The sequence below is a fragment of the Oryzias latipes genome, chromosome 10, assembly GCF_002234675.1.
Source record: "Oryzias latipes chromosome 10, ASM223467v1".
Classification (NCBI taxonomy): Eukaryota; Metazoa; Chordata; class Actinopteri; order Beloniformes; family Adrianichthyidae; genus Oryzias; species Oryzias latipes.
The window spans coordinates 16,024,136-16,046,988 of record NC_019868.2 but is presented as its reverse complement, the minus strand read 5'-3'; the positions used below and the strand labels follow the sequence as shown (position 1 = coordinate 16,046,988).

Here is a 22,853-nt window from a genome sequence, read left to right as displayed (position 1 = left end):
TTAGATAACATTTATTTTTCAAATGTTTTAGTTTGTCAGTGTTTCTTTTTATCCAGAAAAGTATTGAGCTGGATCATTTTTGAGGGTTGAATCCAAGTGCAGCTGCTGCCACCGTGTAGTGGTGGGCACTCCGAAACATCAGCAGAGTAGAGAAGCGGAGCTGATACGTTTGTCCCCACAGTGTTTGGCTGCATTTGCCTCACTGATGCAGTTGCTTTATTAATGTATTTGCATTCCATGCTCTATCAGATTTTACTAAAGAAGGTGAAAGAAACAAATATGTGTATGATGGAATAAAACAGTACACTTTGGAATGGAATCAATAAGAAAAATAAAGAAATATTCTCAAAATTACCCATTTCTGCCCCTCCAGCACCATAGGGTGGGCCGGGCAGGACACGCCTCTCCATCTATGAATCAGGAGAGGTATATTGTTTCAGTTTCACAAAAATGCTCATTAGGACTTGCCTAAAAAAGTGAGCACAATGCCCAAGCTGTAATGACGCTAGTGAGACTACTTGAACACATATAGAGCAAGGCATATGCAGCCAAACGCCATGGCGACACACATTTTAGCACCGCCTCTCCACTCTTCTGTTTCGGTCCTCCAAAGTACTTGGGGAGCAGAGCTGAAGAATTAAAACTTCTCCAAAATAAATTCCACACTCATTATTTTTTTACTTTGTCATAAAAAAACCTTGACAGATAGCCAAAAAGATTTGGAAGAACTTTTACCCCATTGCTTCTTAAAAAAAAATTATAATTCAATCGCTGCAGAGGGCCCCTAGTTATTTTTCGCCTGGGGCCCCCAAACTGCTGAGTCCACCACTGGGCAGCAGCAGCATCCGGGTTCACTTGTTGGATCCAGATGACCTTGGAGTTAATAAACCAAAGGAAATGCACCTCAAAAGTTATACTTTAAATACTTTCTCTGTAAAGAAACAGTTTTTCTACTTCATGGTACTAAAACAGACCCTGGTGAAAATAGTCAGGACAATGTGAGACCGCACACTGTTTTCTGCAAGACGGTTTATCACAATTAGATATGATCTCAGTAATGTTTTGTGAATTCTCTTTTGTTATGTTTTAATGTAAGGTTTGAGCAGAGTTTTAGTCTCTATTGTTTAAAGAGTTTAAAAAATGCATTTGAAAACATCTAAAGAAAATGTTTGATAACTGTGACTCTCCAAAATGAGCAATGGCCCCTCAGCTGAATTCCCCTCAGCCTGGCTCTTTCCCTCCCTCAGCTTTTTCTCTCCTTTTCTATCTCTTTACTCATTCTTGTTTTAATATATCTTTATTTTGAGTTCCTTTGATTCTGTCCTTTTTGTTCCTGTTTTGTGCAGGATAGGTTTGTTGTTGTTCAACTTAAATTGTTAAAATTTTGTGTGAGATGCTTTTCTTTTGTGTTCTGTTCTTTTTTTGCATCAACAGTATAATAAAAAGGATTATTTTCACCTTATTTCACATTAATTTCGGATGACTGCTGCATCTTATCGTTTTTTATTTGAAGAGTCTCTCTGCTGGGCATTGACCTTAGAGAACAGTAAATACTGCTGGCTAACAAGCTGTTGACAGAATTGCTACACAAGGACAGGGTGGGACGAAACGCTTTCACAAGAGCAGTCTGATTATGGGATATGGGTTTTTGCATGACAGGGTTAAATAATAATGGGCGGTTGATGTTACTTAAGGCATTTCTTCTTATGTGCTTTTGCCTAAAGGTTGTCCACCCAACTGAGTGCAAAACTGAAAGGATACGGTGGGTACTGTTGCGGCCACTTAAGGTTTTCCCAGGTTCAGATGATTGAGAACATAACTGGATCAGAAACACTAAATTGTCTCAACTAGAAGAACCCTACAACGAGTAGACAAATCCCTGTGAACTGGCAATGAGAAAGTATGAGGGCAGGCTGCTGCGGGCTGTGACTGAGGTAAGAGGTGAAGCTCCTTGTAATTATATTATTTGTTAAACTAGTTTTTGGTTTGTTGCAATTACAAATAACAAAATTAGGAATTGTGCGGTGGGAGTAGTTTGTGTTGTTATTTTTTTGGCCGCTCTAAACTATGAAGTGATATATGCCAAGACATTGCAAACAAAACTTTCAAAGTAGAATAAAAATATTAAATAGTTGCTTTCCAAAAAAAATATTTTCTTTTAAAAAAATATGTTTGCGCTTTCAACACAAATATTGACTTTCAAAAACTGTTTTTTTGCTTCCAAAAACTTTTTTCAGCTTTCAAAAACAATGATTTTTTTATACATATATGTATATATATATATATATATATATATATATATATATATATATATATATATATATATATATATATATATATATATATATATATATATATATATATATATATATATACATATAAGCATCTGTCTACTTATCCTTGTGTTGTAAATTTCCTATTTTAAAATAGGCCTTTGAAACCCTCTTTTTTTATATCAATAGGATTTGAATATTTTCTTAAAATACATGTCTCTGTTTCCTATGTCTTAGAGTCCTTCTTTTATTTGTTTTTTAGTTTTCTGGTGGTGTCGCTCGGCAGCAATGAAAGGGATACAATATTGCAACAAATGACCTCAAAAGCTGTTTCTCTTCCAATATGGGTTTTTTCTGTCTCTCCCTTTCAGCAGTTGCTGTCTGCCAACAATCTAAAAGAGGAAGGGAAAAAAATGGAGCTACAGCAATAATTTTGTCTGGTCAAAGTGTTCACACCTCCAGCAGCCTCACTGAAAGGAATCTCTGCAGATTGTGCAGAGTAAAATATAAATATTTCTGGTTTCAGGAAAAGTCTGAGAAAAGCTTAAGGAGAGTCGACAGACTGAACTGTGCAGAAATGACATCTGTGATCGGACTGTTGCTGATGCTGATCACAGTCACTGATGGTGAGTTCTCGTCTGCTGTTCTTTACTCATCAAATTCTGTCCTTTATTGCTTACATTAAGATTTTTTATGATTTATTATGGATTAATTTAAGAAAACAGATATTTCTTTTAATATAAAATCCAGAGACTGTAAATTCTTCTAGGAGCTCTATTGACCAAGTACTACTAGTCAAAAAAATGAAAGCCATGTATCAATTCAAACTTCAAATCTTCAAGCATTATCATGGTATGATTTAAACTGTTAGTTTCATAGTTGATGATGACAATCTTTACTTAAAAGATCAGGAAAAATGGTACAGATCAGTCTGACAGACTTTTCTTCCATATACTGTATCTTGATGTCTGGTTTCTGATAGAACTATGTTGTGGTCTTGTTTTAAATAACGATGATGTGCATAATTTTAATTTATTTTTTGAAACTTAAAAATCTTCCAGGTGTGGTGACCCACTGTGATGGCAGAAAGAATGGAGCTCAGTGTTATGGAGCTTTGGGAGGAACTGTTTCTCTCCAGCTGATGGACAACTTCTCACAAATACCCAGATACGAATTGTTCATGGTACTATCAGGAGGAAAAGATAAACCACTTTATATTCAAGACAGATCTTCATTTTTCCCCTCTAATGGAACATTCTGGATCCATAACCTGAGCAGGAATGACAGTTGTCAATATAGACTTACAACATTTGATTCATATGGAAGAATAACAGAAGACCGCATCCTACAGTTATCAGTTCAAGGTAATTACTAACCAAATGCTAATAGTCATCGAATTAAAATCCATTAATCAATCCAGAAACAGATACATAAAACTGCTTGTATTTTTCTGATTTAATATGTTTTCTTCCTATTTTATTATATGATCTTTTTTATTTATATGATTCACTAGACTGAAGCAAAAAAAATTAACTAAACTAAACTTTAACAGACTTTTAACCTGATAATGTTTACATTTAGATTTATATAACTGTGTTGTGATCTCACTTTAAATAGCTATTATGTATAATATGTTGTTTTTTTCTTTCTTAACTTTCAAATCTTCCAGGTTTGGTGACCCACTGTGATGGCAGACAGAATGGAACTCAGTGTTATGGGAGGAACTGTTTCTCTCCAGCTGATGGACAACTTCTCACAAATACCCAGATACCTGTTGAGAACTAAAATAGACAATGTACTATCAGGAGGAAAATATAGATCACTTGTGATTAAAATGAGAAACAGATCTTCATTTATTCCCTCTAATGGAACATTTTGGATCCATAACCTGAGCAGGAATGACAGTGGTGAATATAGACTTCAAACATTTGATTAAAATGGAAAAATGGCAGAAAACCACACCCTACAGTTATTAGTTCAAGGTAAATATGTTTTTATCAGCTGATATTTGAAGTGATATTTATACAAAAAATCTGACTGCATGTGGACAATCTACACAATAAGTGTCAAAGTTAGTGTTTAGTTTTTCCACATCTCTGCTCTTCATCAGGAAGATTGTGAATAAAGGTGTGTGTTCTTCTCAGCTCCTGTGTCCTCCGTCTCGCTGGTCTCTGAGTGTTTGTCTCAGGGAGAGATGAAGGTGTCCTGCTCCTCTGAGGGAGGGGACAGTCCTCAGTACAAGTGGACTCTGAATGGAAAGTCACTGACAGAAGCTGAGCTGCTTTCTGGAAACAAGCAGACAAACATCATCACTTTGAAACAACACGTCTCAGGACGTCTGGTCTGCTCCTCCTGGAACCACGTCAGCTCTGCTTCTAAAGAGATAAACATCAATAACTGTGGTGAGTTAGAGGAATAAAAACTTTGAAAAGTTGAGATTACTCTGTACATCATATACTTTGTTTTCTCACAGGTTTCATTTACATAAACTGCACCTTTAATGGGACGAAGATATCAAAGTGGGTGTTTCAGGAAAACAACACTCTGTGTGTTGAACCACCGACAACAGTCTCACCAACAGAGACACAGATCACTGTGGGTAAGGAGTCAGAGTCACCAATAAACTTCTTCCATCACACATTTGTTAACCAATCAGTAAACTCAAACACAGCAGAGTCTGCAAATGATTTTGTTATAAACTGTTGGACCAAAGTCCAGCATGAAGGTAAAACTGGAACAAGGTTTTACCTGTGAAAATATGTATAATATTTTAAAAGAGTCCATATTTATTTACACTGTTATTAGAGAATAAAAATAAATATGAGGCAATTAAGGATTTTACTTTCATGAGTATATAGTGTATTGCACATATAAATCCTGTCTTTTTCAAAATAAGTATCTCATCATTTCAATCATTTTCTTGGTCATGGGTCTAACATATTGTGTCGTCTTTGTGTCTCTAGTTCACACAGGTCCGTCCGTGCTGAGATGCAGTCTGATGTTTCTGTTTTCTGTTGTTTCCTTTGTGGGAATCTGCGTCTATTTCAAGTGGAAGAAGATCAAATCTGAGAAAGCTGAACAGTTTGCTGCAAGACACAGAAGAATGTTTTCAGATCATTTCTATGAAAATGAACAAGCACTGTACATCAACATTCAACCAAACCATGCAAAAGTAAATTTTTAATTTTGATTTTATTATTATACTCAGAGTTCTGTCTATAAAACAACAGATTCAGCAAATCAATGTTATCTTTTGGTTTGATACATTTTTTTATCAGGAATCAGGAATCAGGAAAACTTTATTGTCATTTTATCATGATAAAACGAAATTAGGCTCTCTGGTCCCGGGCCAGCCGTTTACATTCAGACATAAATAATATATATCAATAATAATGTCAGTGAGATATCAGTCTGTTATGGTGTGGTTCCTGATGAGTATTGCACAGAAGTATTTTTCAAATTGCACAGTATATTATGTTAAGTATTGCACAGCCCTGTGATATTGCACTTGGGAATTAGCTTGTTGTCCATAGAGAGGGGGGGGGGGGTGCAGTGATCAACCGGAGTTCAGCAGTCTGACTGCTTCAGGAAAGAAACTGTTCCTCAGTCTGGTGGTCCTGCTCTTTATGCTCCTCAGTCTCCTGCCTGAGGGGAGCAGGGAGAACAGAGGGTGTGAGGGATGAGTGGGGTCTTTCAGGATGCGAGAGGCCAATTTCCTGCATCTGGTCGTATAGATGTCAGTGGTGGACGGCAGGCTGCAGCCCACAGTCCTCTGTGCAGCTTTGGTCACTCGTTGCAGAGCTTTCCTCTCTGCCGCAGAGCAGCTGCCGTGCCACACCGTGATGCAGGATGTCATGACGCTCTCCACCACACACCTGTAGAAGGAGGTCAGGACTGGGATCCCCATCCCAGCTCGCTTGAGCCTCCTCAGGAAATAAAGGCGCTGGTGTGCCTTCTTGACCAGGCAGGAGGTGTTGGTGCTCCAGGTGAGGTCGCTGGAGATGTGCACGCCCAGATACCTGAAGCTGGAAACCACTTCCACCGCGTCCCCTCCGATGTGAATGGGGGGAGGGGGGCATCTGTCCATCCTAAAATCCACGATCATCTCCTTGGTCTTCTTCCCATTGATGCAGAGGTTGTTGTCTCTGCACCAGCTCTCCAGATGTTCCACCTCCTGCCTGTAGTCGGACTCATCGTTGTTGGTGATGCGTCCAACCACAGCTGTGTCATCCGCAAACTTCACGATCAGACAGCTGGGGTTATTCGCTGTGCAGTCGTGCGTCAGCAGGGTGAACAGGAGGAGGCTCAGCACACAGCCCTGGGGGGAGCCCGTGCTGAGGGTGATCGGGGAGGAGGAGACGTTGCGGATTTTTACAGACTGCGGTCTGTCTGTCAGGAAGTCCAAGACCCAGTTGCACAGAGTGGGGTTCAGTCCAAGTGTGTGTAGTTTTTGGGTGAGGGTCTGCGGGATGATGGTGTTAAAAGCTGATGTGAAGTCCACGAAGAGCAGTCGAACGTACGCGTTCTTGTTCTCTAGGTGGGTGAGGGTTGTGTGGACCACAGAGGAGATGGCGTCCTCTGTGGATCGGTTTGACCTGTATGCGTATTGGTGCAGGTCCTTGGTGATGTTGATGGATTCTGTGATGCGGGTCATGACCAGTTTTTCGAAACATTTCATGACTATCGGTGTCAGGGCAACCGGCCGATAGTCATTCAGACCTGTCACTGTGGATGATTTGGGTATTGGAATGATGGTGGCGGTTTTCAGGCAGGTGGGGACCACTGCCTGCATCAGGGAGGTGTTGAAGATGTCTGTCATATGAAATCCTTATCAACTGACTAAATGAAGCACCAATTATAAGAGACTTGTTAGTTGTGATGTCACTTCCTCTTTTAAGACTCTAGATTATTAAGCATATTTAACCTCTTGTTTGTGCAATAGTTTTGTCTCGTCAAATGGACGTTTGTATCAGCACTTCATGTTTAGAATGAATGTAATTAAATGTATCAAAATAAATGTAAAGTTATGTTTGTAAGTTTTCTCGTTTAGAGGTGATCAATTTAATGAGAAGAAAACGGGCATTGTAAATTTATTGTAATCCCTTAAAGGGAACCAAAGAATTCTGGTTTTATCTAAGAGAACCTGTTGCTGATTTTCTTCTGTGACATTTACACATCAGTGTTGTGACTATCACTTTGTGTAAGGAATGTAGATTATTTTTTTCTGTCAGAAGGTTTTGTAATAGTGCTAAAATCACATTTTTTGTGAGTTGTTGATGACTGGGTCAGAGTGATATAAACAATACTTCACACTGAGCTCAGTGCAGTGCTTAAGTATTTGGCATGTTTGATTTTCTTTTATTGTAATTTTTTTGGATGATTCAACACAAATCCCGCAACTTAAAAATTGTAGCTTTATTGCATTTTCATAGTCCTAATTCACATAAAGACATTGAGTTATCTTTAATCAAGCATGTAGGGTGATGTGTTTGACAAAATAAAAATGTAAAGACCTTTGACCATTACCTTTAGTAGGACAAACATTGGACACTAAAGGGCGCTCATAACCCAGAAATTGATCCGTAGCTGTCGAGTTCTCTTGACTTTATTTCACTGTGGTACATTTTAATTCTCGTTAGTTGTTTGGATAGATTAAAAGAACGGTCCCAGCAGTCAACTTTATAGCAGAGCCAACCCTGAGAAAAACAAACTTAAGCAGTAGATTGGATAACAAAAACCTCAATATCTTCAGCTCTGCTTCCTGTCTCTTTCTCATAAACCAGCAACGTTGCTGCTGTCCCCACAGTCTTCGTCACCTTCCCTTTCATTCTTCCTGACTCTCATTTGCCACATATCACACAGCCATTCCAACCTGCTTGCAACCTATGGTTTATTCAGAATGTTTGCATTTATGCAAATATTCTGAAAATCATATGTTTGTAGTTTTGGTTAATTTGTTTTAAATTAATTAAGATTAGTAATTTATGTTTACGTGTCAGAAAACTGAGCAAAATGATGGTAAAAGGTTTAGCTTACTTTCAGAGTGATTTATCATTTTTAATTTATTCTTTTTAGATTATGTTGTTAACTTGAAAAAAATGCTTCTAGACAAATGTTGTGATGTTTACATTTGTTAGTATAAGAAAGATGAAGGCACATAAAACTCATATTTAAAAAAAAAAAAACACCATGTTTGACTTTCTTGCATTGTAAATTCTAGTACCAGTAAATCTGCTGAGGTAGGAGGATTTTATTTAATGCAGAGTGTATTTTATTTTGAAAGGAACTTGCTAATAACTTGAAAGGCTCTTTTGGGGTTAATGTTGTAGACCACTGTCCTGGACCAAGATGAGGCATTGCTATCTGAACCATAACATATTGATGGGCTTGTTTGGGATCAGTCCTGCTGTACCAGCAGCAGTACTCCCCTGTGACATTACCTTGTGTGTGTTTACAATGCATATTGTCAGTGTGCTTTTTGCTCTGGTTGTATGCATTGGTGACTTTGTTTGGTTGCCCATGTGGTGAAACTTGTTACGTTGTTTCATTCAGTTCTCCTGCTTGGTTGTTGTGTGTTTTATGTCATTTGCACACTTGTTGTGCACTGAGTCCACAAAACTTCTCTGTCATGCGTGTCGCGGGGTTCTCTCAAGAAATTCAGAAAAAATGCAAAAACAAAAACTGGTAGGCAAGCCAGGAGAGATTTCATAGGGTTTTGACCCTTTTTAATAGAGTCTTTGGGAGACACACAAAAATAAAGCAGGGATGAAAGTAAAACAACATAAATTCATCTGACTTCAGATCATATCACCTTCAATTGTGAATTTGAATGGCACTCCTTCTGCCCATTTCTCTCTCAACCTCTCAGTCCCTCTGCAATGATGAGAGTGAGGCGCCTTCTTATGTACCTCTTGCCACTCCCACATAATTAGGCTTTTTACTTAGAAAATTGTAAAGAAAGTTATTCTCAAAACATTTCATATTTCCTTCAATAATTAAATAATGTCCATCACATTAACTTCAGCCACAAATAATTCAACTTAAATTATACAAAGAAAAAACGAGAAACAAAAACAAGATAAATTAGGAACAGCTGTTTCCTAAGATTTACAACAATATATAAACAAAAAAAACAAATCCCTCGGTTTGGCTGTCAACGGAGGGGGCGTGGCTAAGACGCCGCTGCTGCTGAGCTGCTGCTGGGCTGCCGTGAGTAAGCGGTTCTATGTATGTGTATGCTTAAAACTACTGATGACCAAGTGTGCACCCGAGGTCTAAACTGTAAAAATGAAAGGTGAATTGTAAGAAACTATGGTTTCACAGCGAAATGTTTGATTGTGACGTGGACGCGCGCACCAACATGTGTGGGTGTGTGTGTGTATGTGTGCTCACGGTGTTCGCTCAGCCCGAGAGACGGAGCCGCTCCGTCACATCATCCCTCCCCTCTGGGAGGTTGTCGATGTTCGGCAACCTGGAGAGAAAATCTGCAACTACATTGGTGGGGCCAGATCGATGTCGCACAACAAATCGGTAGGGTTGAAGTGATAGGTACCAACGTGTGAGACGACTGTTATGATCTTTCATCGAATTTATCCAGGTGAGGGCCCTGTGATCTGTTTCTAGGTCAAATTCTCTACCTAGCAGATAATATCGCAAACTCTCTAATGCCCATTTAATTGCAAGACCTTCCTTTTCAACAGTAGAATATCGGGTTTCTCGTGGTTGAAGCTTACGACTAAGGAACAATATTGGATGTTCATCTCCTGGCTCCCCCTGGACCAGCACCGCTCCCAGGCCGACGGCCGAAGCATCCACCTGCACCAGAAATCTTTGGTTGAAGTCGGGACTTCGCAGGACCGGTGATGAACACAGACAGGCTTTCAGTGTTGTGAATGCTTTTTCACACTCCTCTGTCCACTGAACTGGGTTCTTTTGGTCCTTCTTAGTTAAAGATGTAAGTGGAGCTGCCATGGTTGCAAATTGTGGAACAAAACGCCTGTACCAGCCAACCAGTCCTAGGAATGATCGCACTTCCTTCTTGGTTTTTGGTCTAGGACAGTTTCGGATCGACTCCACTTTATCCACTTGTGGACGCACTTCTCCTCCTCCAAGATGGTACCCAAGGTATTCGGTCTCTCGCTGGGCCCATCTGCACTTGGAAGGGTTAAGTGTTAAGCCAGCCTCTTGAATGCGTCCTAGAACCAAGGAGAGATGTTGCATGTGCTCTGTCCATGTTTTGCTGTAGATTACCACATCATCAAGGTATGCTGCACTGCAGTGGCCACATCCCTGTAGCACTCTGTCCATCAACCTCTGGAAGGTGGCTGGGGCACCATGCAAACCAAAGGGCATAACAGTAAACTGAAATAACCCTGCAGGTGTTTGGAATGCAGTGTACGGTCGACTCGTCTTCTCCAGAGGGACTTGCCAATACCCTTTGCACAGGTCAAGGGTAGTGATGTATTCTGCAGGTCCAATCTTCTCTAGCAGGTCATCTATTCTGGGCATGGGATAGGTGTCAAACTCAGAGATGGAGTTGAGTTTCCTGAAATCAATACAGATGTGCAGAGAACCATCCTTCTTGAAGGCAATGACCATTGGGCTACACCACTCTGAATTGGAAGGCTCGATCACCCCAAGCCTCAACATCTGTTCTATTTCATCTTGAAGTTTGCTCACCAGTTGCTGTGGAACTCTGTACGGACGTTGGCGGATCGGAAGCCCATTCTTCAGTCTGATGATATGTTCAATCAAGCAGGTCATTCCAGGTTTATCTGCAAACAGTGAGGAAACATCTTTGAACAGTTCAGTCAGTTCTGTTGCTTGTTTGGGTGGGAGGTGTGCCAGACCGGCTGAACCACCAGAGCTAGTATCTTCATCGCTGTCCTCTTCGGAGTTGATTTTTCTCACCAGCATGGCTCTCGTAGGAGTCGGACCTGGGTTTTCCCTCCATTCTTTCAGCAGATTGATGTGGTATGTTTGTTTTGACTTTTTCTTTTCAGGGTGGTGAACTTCATAGGTGACCGGACCCATCTTCCGAGTAATGACATATGGCCCCTGCCATTTAGTCAACAACTTATGAGTTGAGGAAGGGAGAAGAAGAAGAACCTTCTGCCCAGGTTGAAACTCACGGTTACGGGCCTGTTGGTCATACCAAGTCTTTTGTTTCCTTTGGGCCTCACGCAGGTTGACTTCTGCCTCCTCTTGATACCTCTGTAGTCGTTCTCTCATCTCCAACACAAATTGTATTACCCCTTTGCCTGCAGGCGTGGTAGACGGAGCCTCCCAACTCTTCCGGAGTAGATCCAACGGCCCTTGGACATCCCACCCGTACAGGAGCTCAAAAGGGGAAAATCCTGTGGAGGCTTGAGGAACTTCTCTGTAGGCAAACAGAAGAACTGGCAACCAGCGATCCCAGTCTTTACCTGTGTCATCCACAAACTTCTGCAGCATCTTTTTGAGTGTCTGATTGAACCTCTCCACCAAACCATCCGTTTGTGGGTGATACGGTGTAGTTCGAATACCAGAGATTCCAAGGTGTTTGTAGAAGAGCTGCATCAGCCGGGAAGTAAAGTTAGTCCCCTGGTCGGTCAAGATCTCATCTGGGATCCCCACTCTGGAAAACAGTTGAACCAAGGCTCGGACAACAGTGGGAGCAGTGCTGGTGCGCAGTGGGAAGGCTTCAGGAAATCTGGTTGCATAGTCACAGACAACAAGGATATATTCGTGGCCACTACTACTTTTAACAAGTGGGCCGACTATATCCATGGCAATCCTTCGGAGTGGAGTGGATATAACAGGAAGTGGTTGGAGTAAGACTCTGTTTGATTTTCGGGTTGGACATGTTTTCTGACAGGTAGGACATGCGGCACAATACTTCTGTATATCTGTATACATAGAAGGCCAGTAGAAACGAGATGCTGCTCTAAGGTATGTTTTATGACGACCTAAATGTCCTGCCCATGGAACGGTGTGAGCGAGCTGCATAACAAGTGGCCTACAAATAACAGGTACAACAAGACGCCTTTGTTCACCCTCAGCCATATATAGGACATTGTTGTCAACAATAAACTGTGACTTCTCCACAAAGAGTTTGTCATTACTTTGTGTGACTTTAGCAAACAGAGGTTTCAAATCTTTATCCTCCTTTTGTAAATCAGAAATATTCCCGTGTTTCATCCCCACAAAATCTGTTGCCTCTGGGCTCATTAAGTTTAGTTTTTTCTCGAAACGTTTTTGGGAGCGAGATTTCCTTAGCCTAATTTTACCACCCTCAAAAAGGCTGTCATCAAAATCAAAATCAGGCAAATGTTGCACATTAGCTTTAGCTTGGGCTCGAGTGAGTACAGCCCCAGAAATTTTCACATCAACTTCACCGTGGGTTTTCATTATGTTCAGTGGCTCAGTTGTTTTTTTCAGCAAGTCCATGAGCACAGGTAAATCACATCCGAGAATAACATCTACAGGTAAATTGTCTACCACGGCAAACGTTAATAGATAGGCCTGAGCATCAATACATACAGTTAATTCAGCTTTAGGATAAAGATGCTTATCCCCATGAACACAAAGAATGTCTGTTTTCTGGCTATAATCCAGAGCCCCCGTTGGCACCAAACTGCGCTTTATCAATGAGATGAAGCTTCCAGTGTCCAACATAGCAGTGATCAGTTGTCCATTAACAGTCACATCAATATATTTCTGACCTTTAAAGTCTTTACCATCAGGGTGCTCACCCCTAGGTCTAGGTGGATAACATGCACCAGTGACCTTAGATTTCCGAATGGGACACACTGAAGCTTTGTGTCCTGGTTGCTGACAATAGAAGCACACAATGTCCTTACCAGATGATCGTTGGCCTGCTGCCTTATTGGTGGTACCTGGAGCGTCTGGAGCGTTCTCCCTCCTCGACAGTCTTTGCTGAAACAGCTGGGCTGGTTGAGATGTTACCCCCATGGAGCGTAGAGTTGGCCCTCCTCTCCTGGCGTTGAGGTACTGGACAGCCAACTTTGCTGCTGCGATCCCCTCTGTCGGCTCATGCTCCTTCACCCAGGTCCTGACATCAGCTGGTAACACCCGCAGTAGTTGCTCCAAGATGATGACCTCCCCTATCTGTTCCTTGGTGTGCCGCTCCGGCTGGATCCAACGGCGATAGAGAGACTTCAGGCGATGGTAGGTTTCTGTCGGGTTTTTACCATGCGGCACAGATGTTGAGCGGAACTGCTGCCTATAAGTCTCTGGTGAAATGTCAAACTTAGCCAACAGTGCTGCTCTCAAGTCTTTATAGCAGTGGGCTCGGTCTTCATCCATTGCTGTGTAGGCTTCCAGGGCTTTACCAGACAGCAGTGGAACCAAACGACATGCCCACTCTTTTTTCGGCCATTTCCATGTTTTAGCGATGCGTTCAAAGCGCATCAGATAGTTTTCAATGTCTTCCCCCATCTGGTAAGGGGGAATTTTTGGATCGGAAAAAAGACCCCTAGGATGTGCAGTGCTGTCAGAGTCTTCTGAGCCAGGTGATGACGTCTCAGTGTCCGGCAAACGACGTGATGCTGGAGTTGGTAGAGTATACCTTGGGCTGCTTGCTGTAGATGTACTGGGGGTTCATGGTCCTTTGCTCTTTGATTTGCACGGAGCTTTGATGTGCGGTTGCTGCACTTTACTTTGGAGGGATCCGCTCAGGCGGTGAAGTGAAGCCACAAGCTCTTCTTCTCTCTTTTGCTGAGCAGTCAAGAAATCCCTCATAATGGTCAGCATGTCACTCCCTGAAGTACCAGAGGGACCTGGCTTTGGAGGTGCCTCCATTTCTTCTTCAGATGGCGTAGATGGTGCTGTTTCCCAAGCTTGGTCCACAGTTGCCTCAGGATGCTGGGAGTCTTTCTGGGACCGTAATCCACTCCTTCGTTTTGGAAGCTGAATCCTCCTTTTACGGCTTGCCATCCCACTTCTGACACCAAATGTCGCGGGGTTCTCTCAAGAAATTCAGAAAAAATGCAAAAACAAAAACTGGTAGGCAAGCCAGGAGAGATTTCATAGGGTTTTGACCCTTTTTAATAGAGTCTTTGGGAGACACACAAAAATAAAGCAGGAATGAAAGTAAAACAACATAAATTCATCTGACTTCAGATCATATCACCTTCAATTGTGAATTTGAATGGCACTCCTTCTGCCCATTTCTCTCTCAACCTCTCAGTCCCTCTGCAATGATGAGAGTGAGGCTTCCTCTGCCATTGTGAGAGTGAGGCGCCTTCTTATGTACCTCTTGCCACTCCCACATAATTAGGCCTTTTACTTAGAAAATTGTAAAGAAAGTTATTCTCAAAACATTTCATATTTCCTTCAATAATTAAATAATGTCCATCACATTAACTTCAGCCACAAATAATTCAACTTAAATTATACAAAGAAAAAACGAGAAACAAAAACAAGATAAATTAGGAACAGCTGTTTCCTAAGATTTACAACAATATATAAACAAAAAAAACAAATCCCTCGGTTTGGCTGTCAACGGAGGGGGCGTGGCTAAGACGCCGCTGCTGCTGAGCTGCTGCTGGGCTGCCGTGAGTAAGCGGTTCTATGTATTCTCTTCCACTTTCGGCTTCTCCCATCAGGGGTCGCCACAGCGAACAAGTCGCATGGTAAATTTGGCAATGTTTTACGCCGGATGCCCTTCCTGACGCAACCTTCTCAAACCGGGCTTGGAACCGGCAGAGGTAGAGAAGGGAACAGGGAGCAGCCCGGAGTCGAACCCGGGTTTCACGGACGGAAGGCGCCGCAAACCAGCACGTGTATGCTTAAAACTACTGATGACCAAGTGTGCACCCGAGGTCTAAACTGTAAAAATGAAAGGTGAATTGTAAGAAACTATGGTTTCACAGCGAAATGTTTGATTGTGACGTGGACGCGCGCACCAACATGTGTGGGTGTGTGTGTGTATGTGTGCTCACGGTGTTCGCTCAGCCCGAGAGACGGAGCCGCTCCGTCACATGCGTGAACATGTATGCTAAGAACAAAACATTTATTTTTGAGTTTTATTGTCATATTAATATTAAGTGTGTGAAATCTGGGCTTACAATGACATTAGCTTAACATAGAATTGAAACAAAAACTTGGCATTGAAAAACAAAAGATTTGGGAGTAAAAATAGCGTTAAAAAGCGTAAGAAGAGAAAGCAATCGACTAAAAATGCAGAATAAGTTGGACTTGAATGGCATATTCATTTTATTGAATGTAATTTGTGGTTTAAAATGTAAGTTTTGAATTAACAGTTACAAATATTTTATTTTTCAACACCCACTTTTAGTTTCAATGCCACGTTAAGCTGGCTGCATAAAGCCATAGTAAAAAAGTACACCAAATGTTTTGGAAACCAGCACATACAAAAATGTCATCAAGGTTTTCCAAATTAAATCACACATTTTTGAAGAATAAGCTTAAAATATTTACAAAACAGAAGTTACAAATGTATATTTGTATGAGAACCAAGGTGTTAAGATGGTAGCGATGAAAACATTTTGCTCTTAAGTCTATTAGGAATCATATTAAAAACAATGACTTTACTCTGCTTGTACAGTATAGTTACAGTCATGTCATAGAAGTCATAAACTTTGTGTAGAACATTTAACTTGAATGTGATACTAGATTATGATTTTGGTTGAATGTTATCGTACAGAACCTGTACACTTGTTAAGAAACGCTGTGAAAGCGTTCTTCTGTGTCTTGCAGCAAACTGTTCAGCTTTCTCAGATTTAATCTTCTTCCACTTGAAATAGACGCCGATTCCAACAAAGGAAACAACAGAAAACAGAAACATCAGACTGCATCTCAGCACGGACGGATCTGCGTGAACTAGAGACACAAAGACGACACAAAATGTTAGATCAACGACCAAGAAAAAGTATTTAAATTATAAAGAAGACTTAAGTAGTTACCAATGTAACATCTATCAATGTTTAATTAGCATTAAAATGGTATGTGGTGGGTACTTGTTTCGCACTTTACTAGCTTCCTTAAAGGCCCAAAGCACTTTACAGTCACAGTCCCATTCACCCATGCACGCACACATTCACACACTGGCTGGGCTGCCGAACACTGGCGCCAACCTCCAACCACCAATGGGAGCAATGGGAGTTTATGTGTTTTGCCCGAGGAGACATAGGTGGGAAAGTTGAGAACTGAACATGCAATCATCTGATCTGAGGTTGACCGCTCTACCCCTGCACCACAAAAATTGCAATAATGCTGGTCTGGACTTTGGTTCAGCTGATAAGAAGAGATTCTGTTGTGTTTAATTTGAAATATGTGTGATGTAATTTGAAAAAGGTTTTTGGTGTCCGACTCCTTACCCACAGTTCTGTCCTTCTCTGTTGGTGGGCTTTTTGCTGGTTCAAAGCACAGAGTCCTTTTGGTGCAGTTAATAGGAATGAAGCCTGTGAGAAAGCAAAATAATCCATAAACAAAATGATTACAGCAATCAATTTGTTGACTGTTATGTTTTTTATTCCTCTAACTCACCACAGGTACAGATGTATGTCGCATTAGAAGCAGAGCTGACGTGGTTCCAGGAGGAGCAGACCAGACGTCCTGAGACGTGTTGTTTCAAAGTGATGATGTTTGTCTGCTTGTTTCCAGAAAGCAGCTCAGCTTCTGTCAGTGACTTTCCATTCAGAGTCCACCTGTACTGAGGACTGTCCCCTCCCTCAGAGGAGCAGGACACCTTCATCTCTCCCTGAGACAAACACTCAGAGACCAGCGAGACGGAGGACACAGGAGCTGAGAAGAACACACACCTTTATTCACAATCTTTCTGATGAAGAGCAGAGATGTGGAAAAACTAAACACTAACTTTGACACTTATTGCGTAGATTGTCCACATACAGCCAGATTTTGGATGTACAATGATCTATTAAATATTAAATGATATATTTACCTTGTATTAACAACCATAAGGTGCGAGGTTCTGCCAATGTTCCATTTGAATCAAATGTTTGAAGTCTATATTCACCACTGTCACTCCTGCTCAGGTTATGGATCCAAAATGTTCCATTAGAGGGAAAAAATGAAGTTCTGTTTTGCATCTCAAGTGGTCTAGATTTTCTTACTTGTAGTAAATTCATGTTTTTAGCTAACAACTGGTATATATGTATTTGGGAGAAGTCGTCCATCAGCTGGAGAGAAACAGTTCCTCCCAAAGCTCCATAACACTGAGCTCCATTCTGTCTGCCATCACAGTAGGTCACCACACCTGGAAATTCGGATAGTTAAAAAATCTTCACATTTGGAGTTTTTTTTTTTAAATCCCAATATAAATATAACACCTAAAACAAAGACAAAATGTCTGTTGATCTGTGTAGAAAGTCTTTAAGAGGAAAAAGAACATTTCAACAACAATGCTTGGGACTAAATCTTCTTTTAAATATGTAAACTTTGATGTAGTGTCTCTTGATTTCAAGTTGATTTATATATATATTTTAAAAATGTAAAGTGATAAACAAAATGTTTCATACTAATCGAAAAATGTCAAGTTTGCATCATGCACTTATGCTGTCCTCACTCCAGTGGATTTTTTTATATCATTTAGAGACTCCGCTGGGTTTGAAGTTACATTTTTCTTTAAAGATGTGTGATGTGTTAAGACTGTTGACAGTGACTCTAACTCTTTACCTCTGTGTGCTTCTGTAGGTGGGACCCTTGATTTTGCTTCGGTCCAATGAGTCTTGTTTGTCTCAACCGCCAGTTTAGGTGTCTGAGACCCGTTGAAAGTGTTGTTAACGTTAATCAAACCTGTTAAAAAACAGTAAGATGTCACTGAACTGAACTTTTATATTCTTTTATATTCCCAAATGATACAGCTTACAGTTATTTAGTAATGATGTTTAGTTCAACAGACATTTTTGTATTAATAATTGAGTAAATTTCCATCACCAACGTTAATATCAAGGTTATCTAATATAATTTCTGCAGTTTGCGGTTCACAGGAATGGATCATTTTCAACACTAATGGAAAGGACTTACCATAAGATGTTCCAAGTAGTATTGTTAGCAATCCAAAAATATGTTTCATTTTGTTACCAAATGGTAATTTACACTTATATTCTGTAACTGATGAGCCAGAGAAGAAAAACAATTTCCAGTGTGAAATCTGCAGGTTTAAAAATAGAAGAGATCATAATTTAGTCAAAAAGTCATCCTGCACAGATCAATCATTTTGTATTCCTGAAGTAAAATAAAAAATACTGACTTTTTAAGAAACAATCATGTGTCTAATAGACAGACATAAAGACCTGATAGCAGCACGCCATGTGGGTTATTATGCATAACTGAAAGTTAGCCTTCATGCATTTCAAACATTTATTACATATATTATAGCTTTTTCAATCTTTCTTATGCTGATGTGACAGATTTTTCACATTATCTGTAACTGTCACATAACTTAAAGATTAAAAACAAGAATATAAAAAATCTAGTGTGATTGTAAATCAGAAAAATAATTTCAAATGGTGCAATTTCAAATGAATAGAGATGAATTAGTTCCAGTTAAGCCCATTATTCTAGATTAAATTCCTCGTTTCTCAAGGGTCTGTTTCATGCGAGGTTCTTCTTTGCTGAAAAATTAAGAAACTGTTGACAAACCTGTCTGAACAACACCTGCATTAATGATTTTTGTTCCCAGGTAAAGTATCAAAACTGCTTACGAAGTTAACATCAATTGTAAATCGATAGCTTTCGGTTTCTTTTCAATTAAGATTTTTAGAAATCAAGTGTAATATGCTTAAAACAAACAAATATTTGTTAAACTGCTGTGAAAAAAAATCTATAAAGGAAAAACAGATTTAAATATACATCATACAGCAACATGGTCCAGCTTTCAGTTTTCATGTCTCTTTACTCACCAGAGTTTAACAGCGACAGCTGTTTACCGTTGTTGTTTTAAGGAATGTGAATGTGTCCTTCAACACTGTGAAATGTGCTGACAGTTATCGACCTCAGAAGAAAACTAGTGACCAACTGATCGCTGGGACAAAAAAAGTGACTGAAAAATGGGGAGGAGACTTCTGAGAATTACTAAATGCCTGCAAAGCAATTTTTATCAAAGAAAGTTTTTTGTGATTAACACACATTTCTGGGATCTAATGTCTTGGTCATTTATGTCTAATGTTTAATGTTTTTAAACTATGATGTAAACTATACTTTACTATTAATCTGACCTATTGTGTTGACCATTTGAAAAGTTATATTATTAAAAAACAAACAAAAAACCATATGTTTAAAAGACAATCCCATCATCATTACTTTAGTTTCCCCAAAGGGTCAATCAAAAACCAAATCAAGAAATTTATATTTCTTGGGTCACACATCAAAGTTTTTGAAATAAAAGCAAGTCGTGAGACTTCTAGTTGCTGTTTGACCACATTTGTCCATTTACTTATCAGCATCTGCTTATCTGAAGCTGCTTCTAAACTTGAACATATCTGCTATGCAATGACTTCTTCTACAAAATGTCTATTCAAGGCCAAAAACACGTGATAGAAAAAAAGCAACAGGCACACGACAAATGTGAAACTAGTATTTTTGCTAACAGACTTGTTGATAACACTCACATACTCGTCTAAAAGTGGACAAATGTTTGCTCTTTTTTTTAAATTGTTTTTGGTGGCACTTACCAGACCACCACGACCAATCATCATCATCGGTTTCCCCAAGCCCACTTTGGCATGTGGGCAGGCAGAGCGGGAACTGAACCAGTGAGTTTCTAATCAGAAGTTGATCGGTCTACCTTTGAACCACAGCCCCACCACCAGCACTGCCTCCCTTTATGCATAAAAAAAGATATTCAGGACATGCAACTTGTGATTTTTAGTAAAAACATTACATCACACAAATTATAGAGATAGAGTGACTGTTTCTCAGTGGTTAGAGCAGCTGGTTTGTCTGTGATACGGATGTGTGTACAGAGTTACACAAAATACATCAAAACTAAACCAGAGCATAGATAATACTACACATTTAAACAACAGAGTGTTAAAGTTTTATCCATTAATTAAGCCAATTTCTTTTTTTTTTTTTTTTTTTTTTTTTTTTTTTTTTTTCTAACTTGTCCTGTCCAACAGCTAGGCAGACAGATGAGAGCTGAGGGCCTCTTGGGTTGGACATATTTTACTTTAACAAGAGGGGTTATTAATCTTCAGACAAACCAAAGGTATGTCTGAATAAACCCCTTTTGTAATTGAGGCCAAACTTTATTAATTTCAAACATGTCTGAAAATCTTTGGTGTTGGACCGGACGGAAAAGGAAAGAGGGGAAGAAGAAAGAGGGACGTTAGAGAGAGGGGGGGTAGGGGGTGATAATAGGAGGGGAAGGGGGATAAGACCATGAAGCAGCATAAAGCAACAAGTTTACTGGTTGTTAATCATTATGGTAAGGTTCAAATGTAAAAAAAAAAACAAAAAATAAGGGCGGAGCCTGTCCACACACACACTCAAATGTTATAAACACACCTGTTAGTTGCAAAAATGTCCACCTGTCGACATGTACACAAAACAGATAGTGTTCACACGCATACTTATGCCTTAAAACCAACTAGTGTGAAATATTTCAGTCATTCAGTCTGTTGAGCTGACACCTGTGCTCAGGTGAGTGTTTATGTTCTTCTAAAATGGATGGTGGAACGTGAAAAGAAGGAGGGAGAGTGCCCAGCCATCCCCACCCCAAGACCCCCACCGCACCAGCAGCGGCAGCCGGATTCCCCCCAACACCACACGGGAACCGGCAGGGAACAACCGCCGCCCGGGCGACCAAGCCCGCCACCCAGGCCAGGGCCAGCAGGGCCGCCGCAAGGCCCCCAGAGCCAGAGAGCAGGGAGGCACGGAGGGAAAGAGGGCGCCGCCCCAGCCCAACCAGGAGAGCAGCCCCCCCCGCCGCGCCGGGAGAACCCAACGCAGGGCCCCACCGGAGAAGGACGCCCACAGCCCCAGACGAGCACCCCACCACCACCCAGGAGTTCCGGGCATCCCCCCGCCCCAACCCCAGGTACGGGCCAGGACCCCCCAAGGGAGACCCACTCCGCACTCCAGGCAGCCATCCGCCCGGCCAACGGTTGGTCCAGGGAGGAGCGAGGCAGGGGCCCGCCGCCCCCGCCCAGGAGGGGGGAACCCCGGGGAAAAAAGAGGGCCCACAAGGGGTGTTGTAAATATGGCCCGACCAGGCTCGGCCACAGTTGGAAATTTGGCGGGGCCCAGCACTCAGGAGCAAGGACCAGAACCCACCCCCCAGGGACACGAACACCCCCGGCTCAGATGTAATGTGAACCCCCCCACCGCGCGGAGAGAGCACTGCCGGGCCCAGGAAGCCAGCACCCCGGGGACACAGCCGCCGTTGCAAAGGGGCCCGTACCCCCCACCAGGGAAGAGGCAGGGGACAGATGGTCCTAGGTCCCACCTTCCTTGCAAAATGTGTGTGCGTGTATGTGTGTTTGAGAGAGTGTGTGTGTGCATGTGTGTGTGTTTATGTTGGGATGTATATATTGAGGGGGGAGGGGTGTGTGTACTAAGGGGGGTGTGGTTAAAATTGGTGGGTAGGGCACTAAGGGGACGTCTCCTGATTACTCACAGTGACGTCCCCTCACCCTCCCCACCAAGGGGCCCTAAATGTCTAAGGTGCGGTTAAAATTGGCGGGTAGGGTGCTAGGAGGACATCCGCTGCTTGCTGGCAGTGATGTCCAAGCACCCCCCCTACCAAGGGCCCTACATGTCTAAGGTGCAAATAAAACCGAAAGAGGGGGGGCCCACTCCATACGGCAACCACAGGAGGGGGGTGTCACTGCCTAGTAAACCCCCCCCCCCAAGGCTCATCGCAGGCTAAGCCCCCCACCCCCTCACCCTATTATGAGGTTATATGAGGAAGGGGGTAAGTTGGGGACAGATGATAGACTGTCCCCCGGTGGTCAAACAGCCGTCCCCCGCCCCCCCCCCCAGCAAGGGGGCCAGGCCCACCCAGCCCCGGGGCCCCACCCCCGGAGGCGCAGACACCCCAGGCCCAGCACCACCACCCCCACACAGAGAGAGGGGAGCCAGAAAGCGCCGCCCCCCCCCGGAGCAAGCCCAGGCCCCCACCCCCAAACGCCGGCCCTAGAAGAGCTCTGGTCAGGCCTCGACGGGACCGAGGCAGCGAACCGGCCGGGGAAACCGCCGATGGCCTCAGCGGAGACCCCGACCCGTCAACCCCCCCTGCCCCGTACCAATAGTGGCCCCCCCCTCCCCCAGAATGCCCCCCCACAGGACAGGGCCGACAAGACCCCCACCCCACCCCACCCCCAGACCCCGCAGCCGAAGCGGATGACACCCAGAGCGACCGGGGGCCCCAAGAGGGTTGTCCCGTCCCGCCCCAGAGCCAGGGAAGGGCCGATCCCAGCCCCAGGTGTAGACGGGAAGCCCATCCAGCGCCGCTGGGCCCCCCCCCCCGAGCAGCGCCCCCCGCCAACCCCCCCCAGCACAGGCAAAGGGACCACCCCCCCAAGCCAAGCCAGACCACCACCCCACCCCCCCCACCACGCACCCCCACACCCAAGCCCAGAGGACCACGCA

General features: G+C 42.3%; 2 protein-coding genes across 8 annotated transcripts in view; one reads left to right on the top strand and one right to left on the bottom strand.

Moving 5' to 3' along the window:
* LOC110013392 overlaps positions 1 to 20,318 on the bottom strand; it is a 54,844-nt gene extending 34,526 nt beyond the window's left edge. The window contains exons 1-6 of one of the 4 annotated variants that reach the window (XM_023959207.1): positions 18,285 to 20,311; positions 17,934 to 18,053; positions 17,200 to 17,514; positions 16,785 to 17,042; positions 16,616 to 16,699; positions 15,291 to 16,118 (exon numbers count right to left, since the gene is read on the bottom strand). In XM_023959207.1, coding sequence (XP_023814975.1) covers positions 15,913 to 16,118; positions 16,616 to 16,699; positions 16,785 to 17,042; positions 17,200 to 17,514; positions 17,934 to 18,053; positions 18,285 to 18,333 — 1,032 coding nt within the window. In that variant the 5' untranslated portion in view covers positions 18,334 to 20,311 and the 3' untranslated portion in view covers positions 15,291 to 15,912. Of the gene's footprint in view, positions 1 to 15,290; positions 16,119 to 16,615; positions 16,700 to 16,784; positions 17,043 to 17,199; positions 17,515 to 17,933; positions 18,054 to 18,284 lie in introns of those variants that run through there. The other 3 variants (XM_023959208.1, XM_023959205.1, XM_023959204.1) reach the window with 3 other exon arrangements.
* On the top strand, positions 1,610 to 8,072 carry LOC105354953. 4 transcript variants are annotated; one of them, XR_002290998.2, is made up of 7 exons: positions 1,610 to 1,934; positions 2,645 to 2,899; positions 3,335 to 3,637; positions 3,943 to 4,255; positions 4,418 to 4,675; positions 4,747 to 4,872; positions 5,237 to 8,072. XR_002290998.2 is itself a non-coding variant. In XM_011480430.3 (6 exons), the coding sequence occupies exons 1-6, from the start codon at positions 1,893 to 1,895 to the stop codon at positions 5,455 to 5,457; spliced, it is 1,050 nt and encodes a 349-aa protein (XP_011478732.1). In that variant the 5' UTR covers positions 1,612 to 1,892; the 3' UTR covers positions 5,458 to 8,072. The 4 variants fall into 4 exon arrangements, 3 of the variants coding, with proteins under 3 accessions (XP_011478732.1, XP_020562263.1, XP_020562262.1); XM_011480430.3 differs by lacking the exon at positions 3,943 to 4,255 and having other exon boundaries at positions 1,612 to 1,934; positions 2,800 to 2,899; XM_020706604.2 differs by lacking the exon at positions 3,943 to 4,255 and having other exon boundaries at positions 1,612 to 1,934; positions 2,648 to 2,899.
* Positions 20,319 to 22,853: the final 2,535 nt, after the last annotated feature.

Bases quoted from the DNA above. Each gene is read 5' to 3' on its own strand.
- LOC105354953 (XM_011480430.3), top strand. From the start codon at position 1,893: ATGAGAAAGTATGAGGGCAGGCTGCTGCGGGCTGTGACTGAG. The intron at 2,900-3,334 runs GTGAGTTCTCGT...AAAATCTTCCAG, and splicing joins GCTGATCACAGTCACTGATG to GTGTGGTGACCCACTGTGAT. The intron at 4,873-5,236 runs GTAAGGAGTCAG...TTGTGTCTCTAG, and splicing joins AGAGACACAGATCACTGTGG to TTCACACAGGTCCGTCCGTG.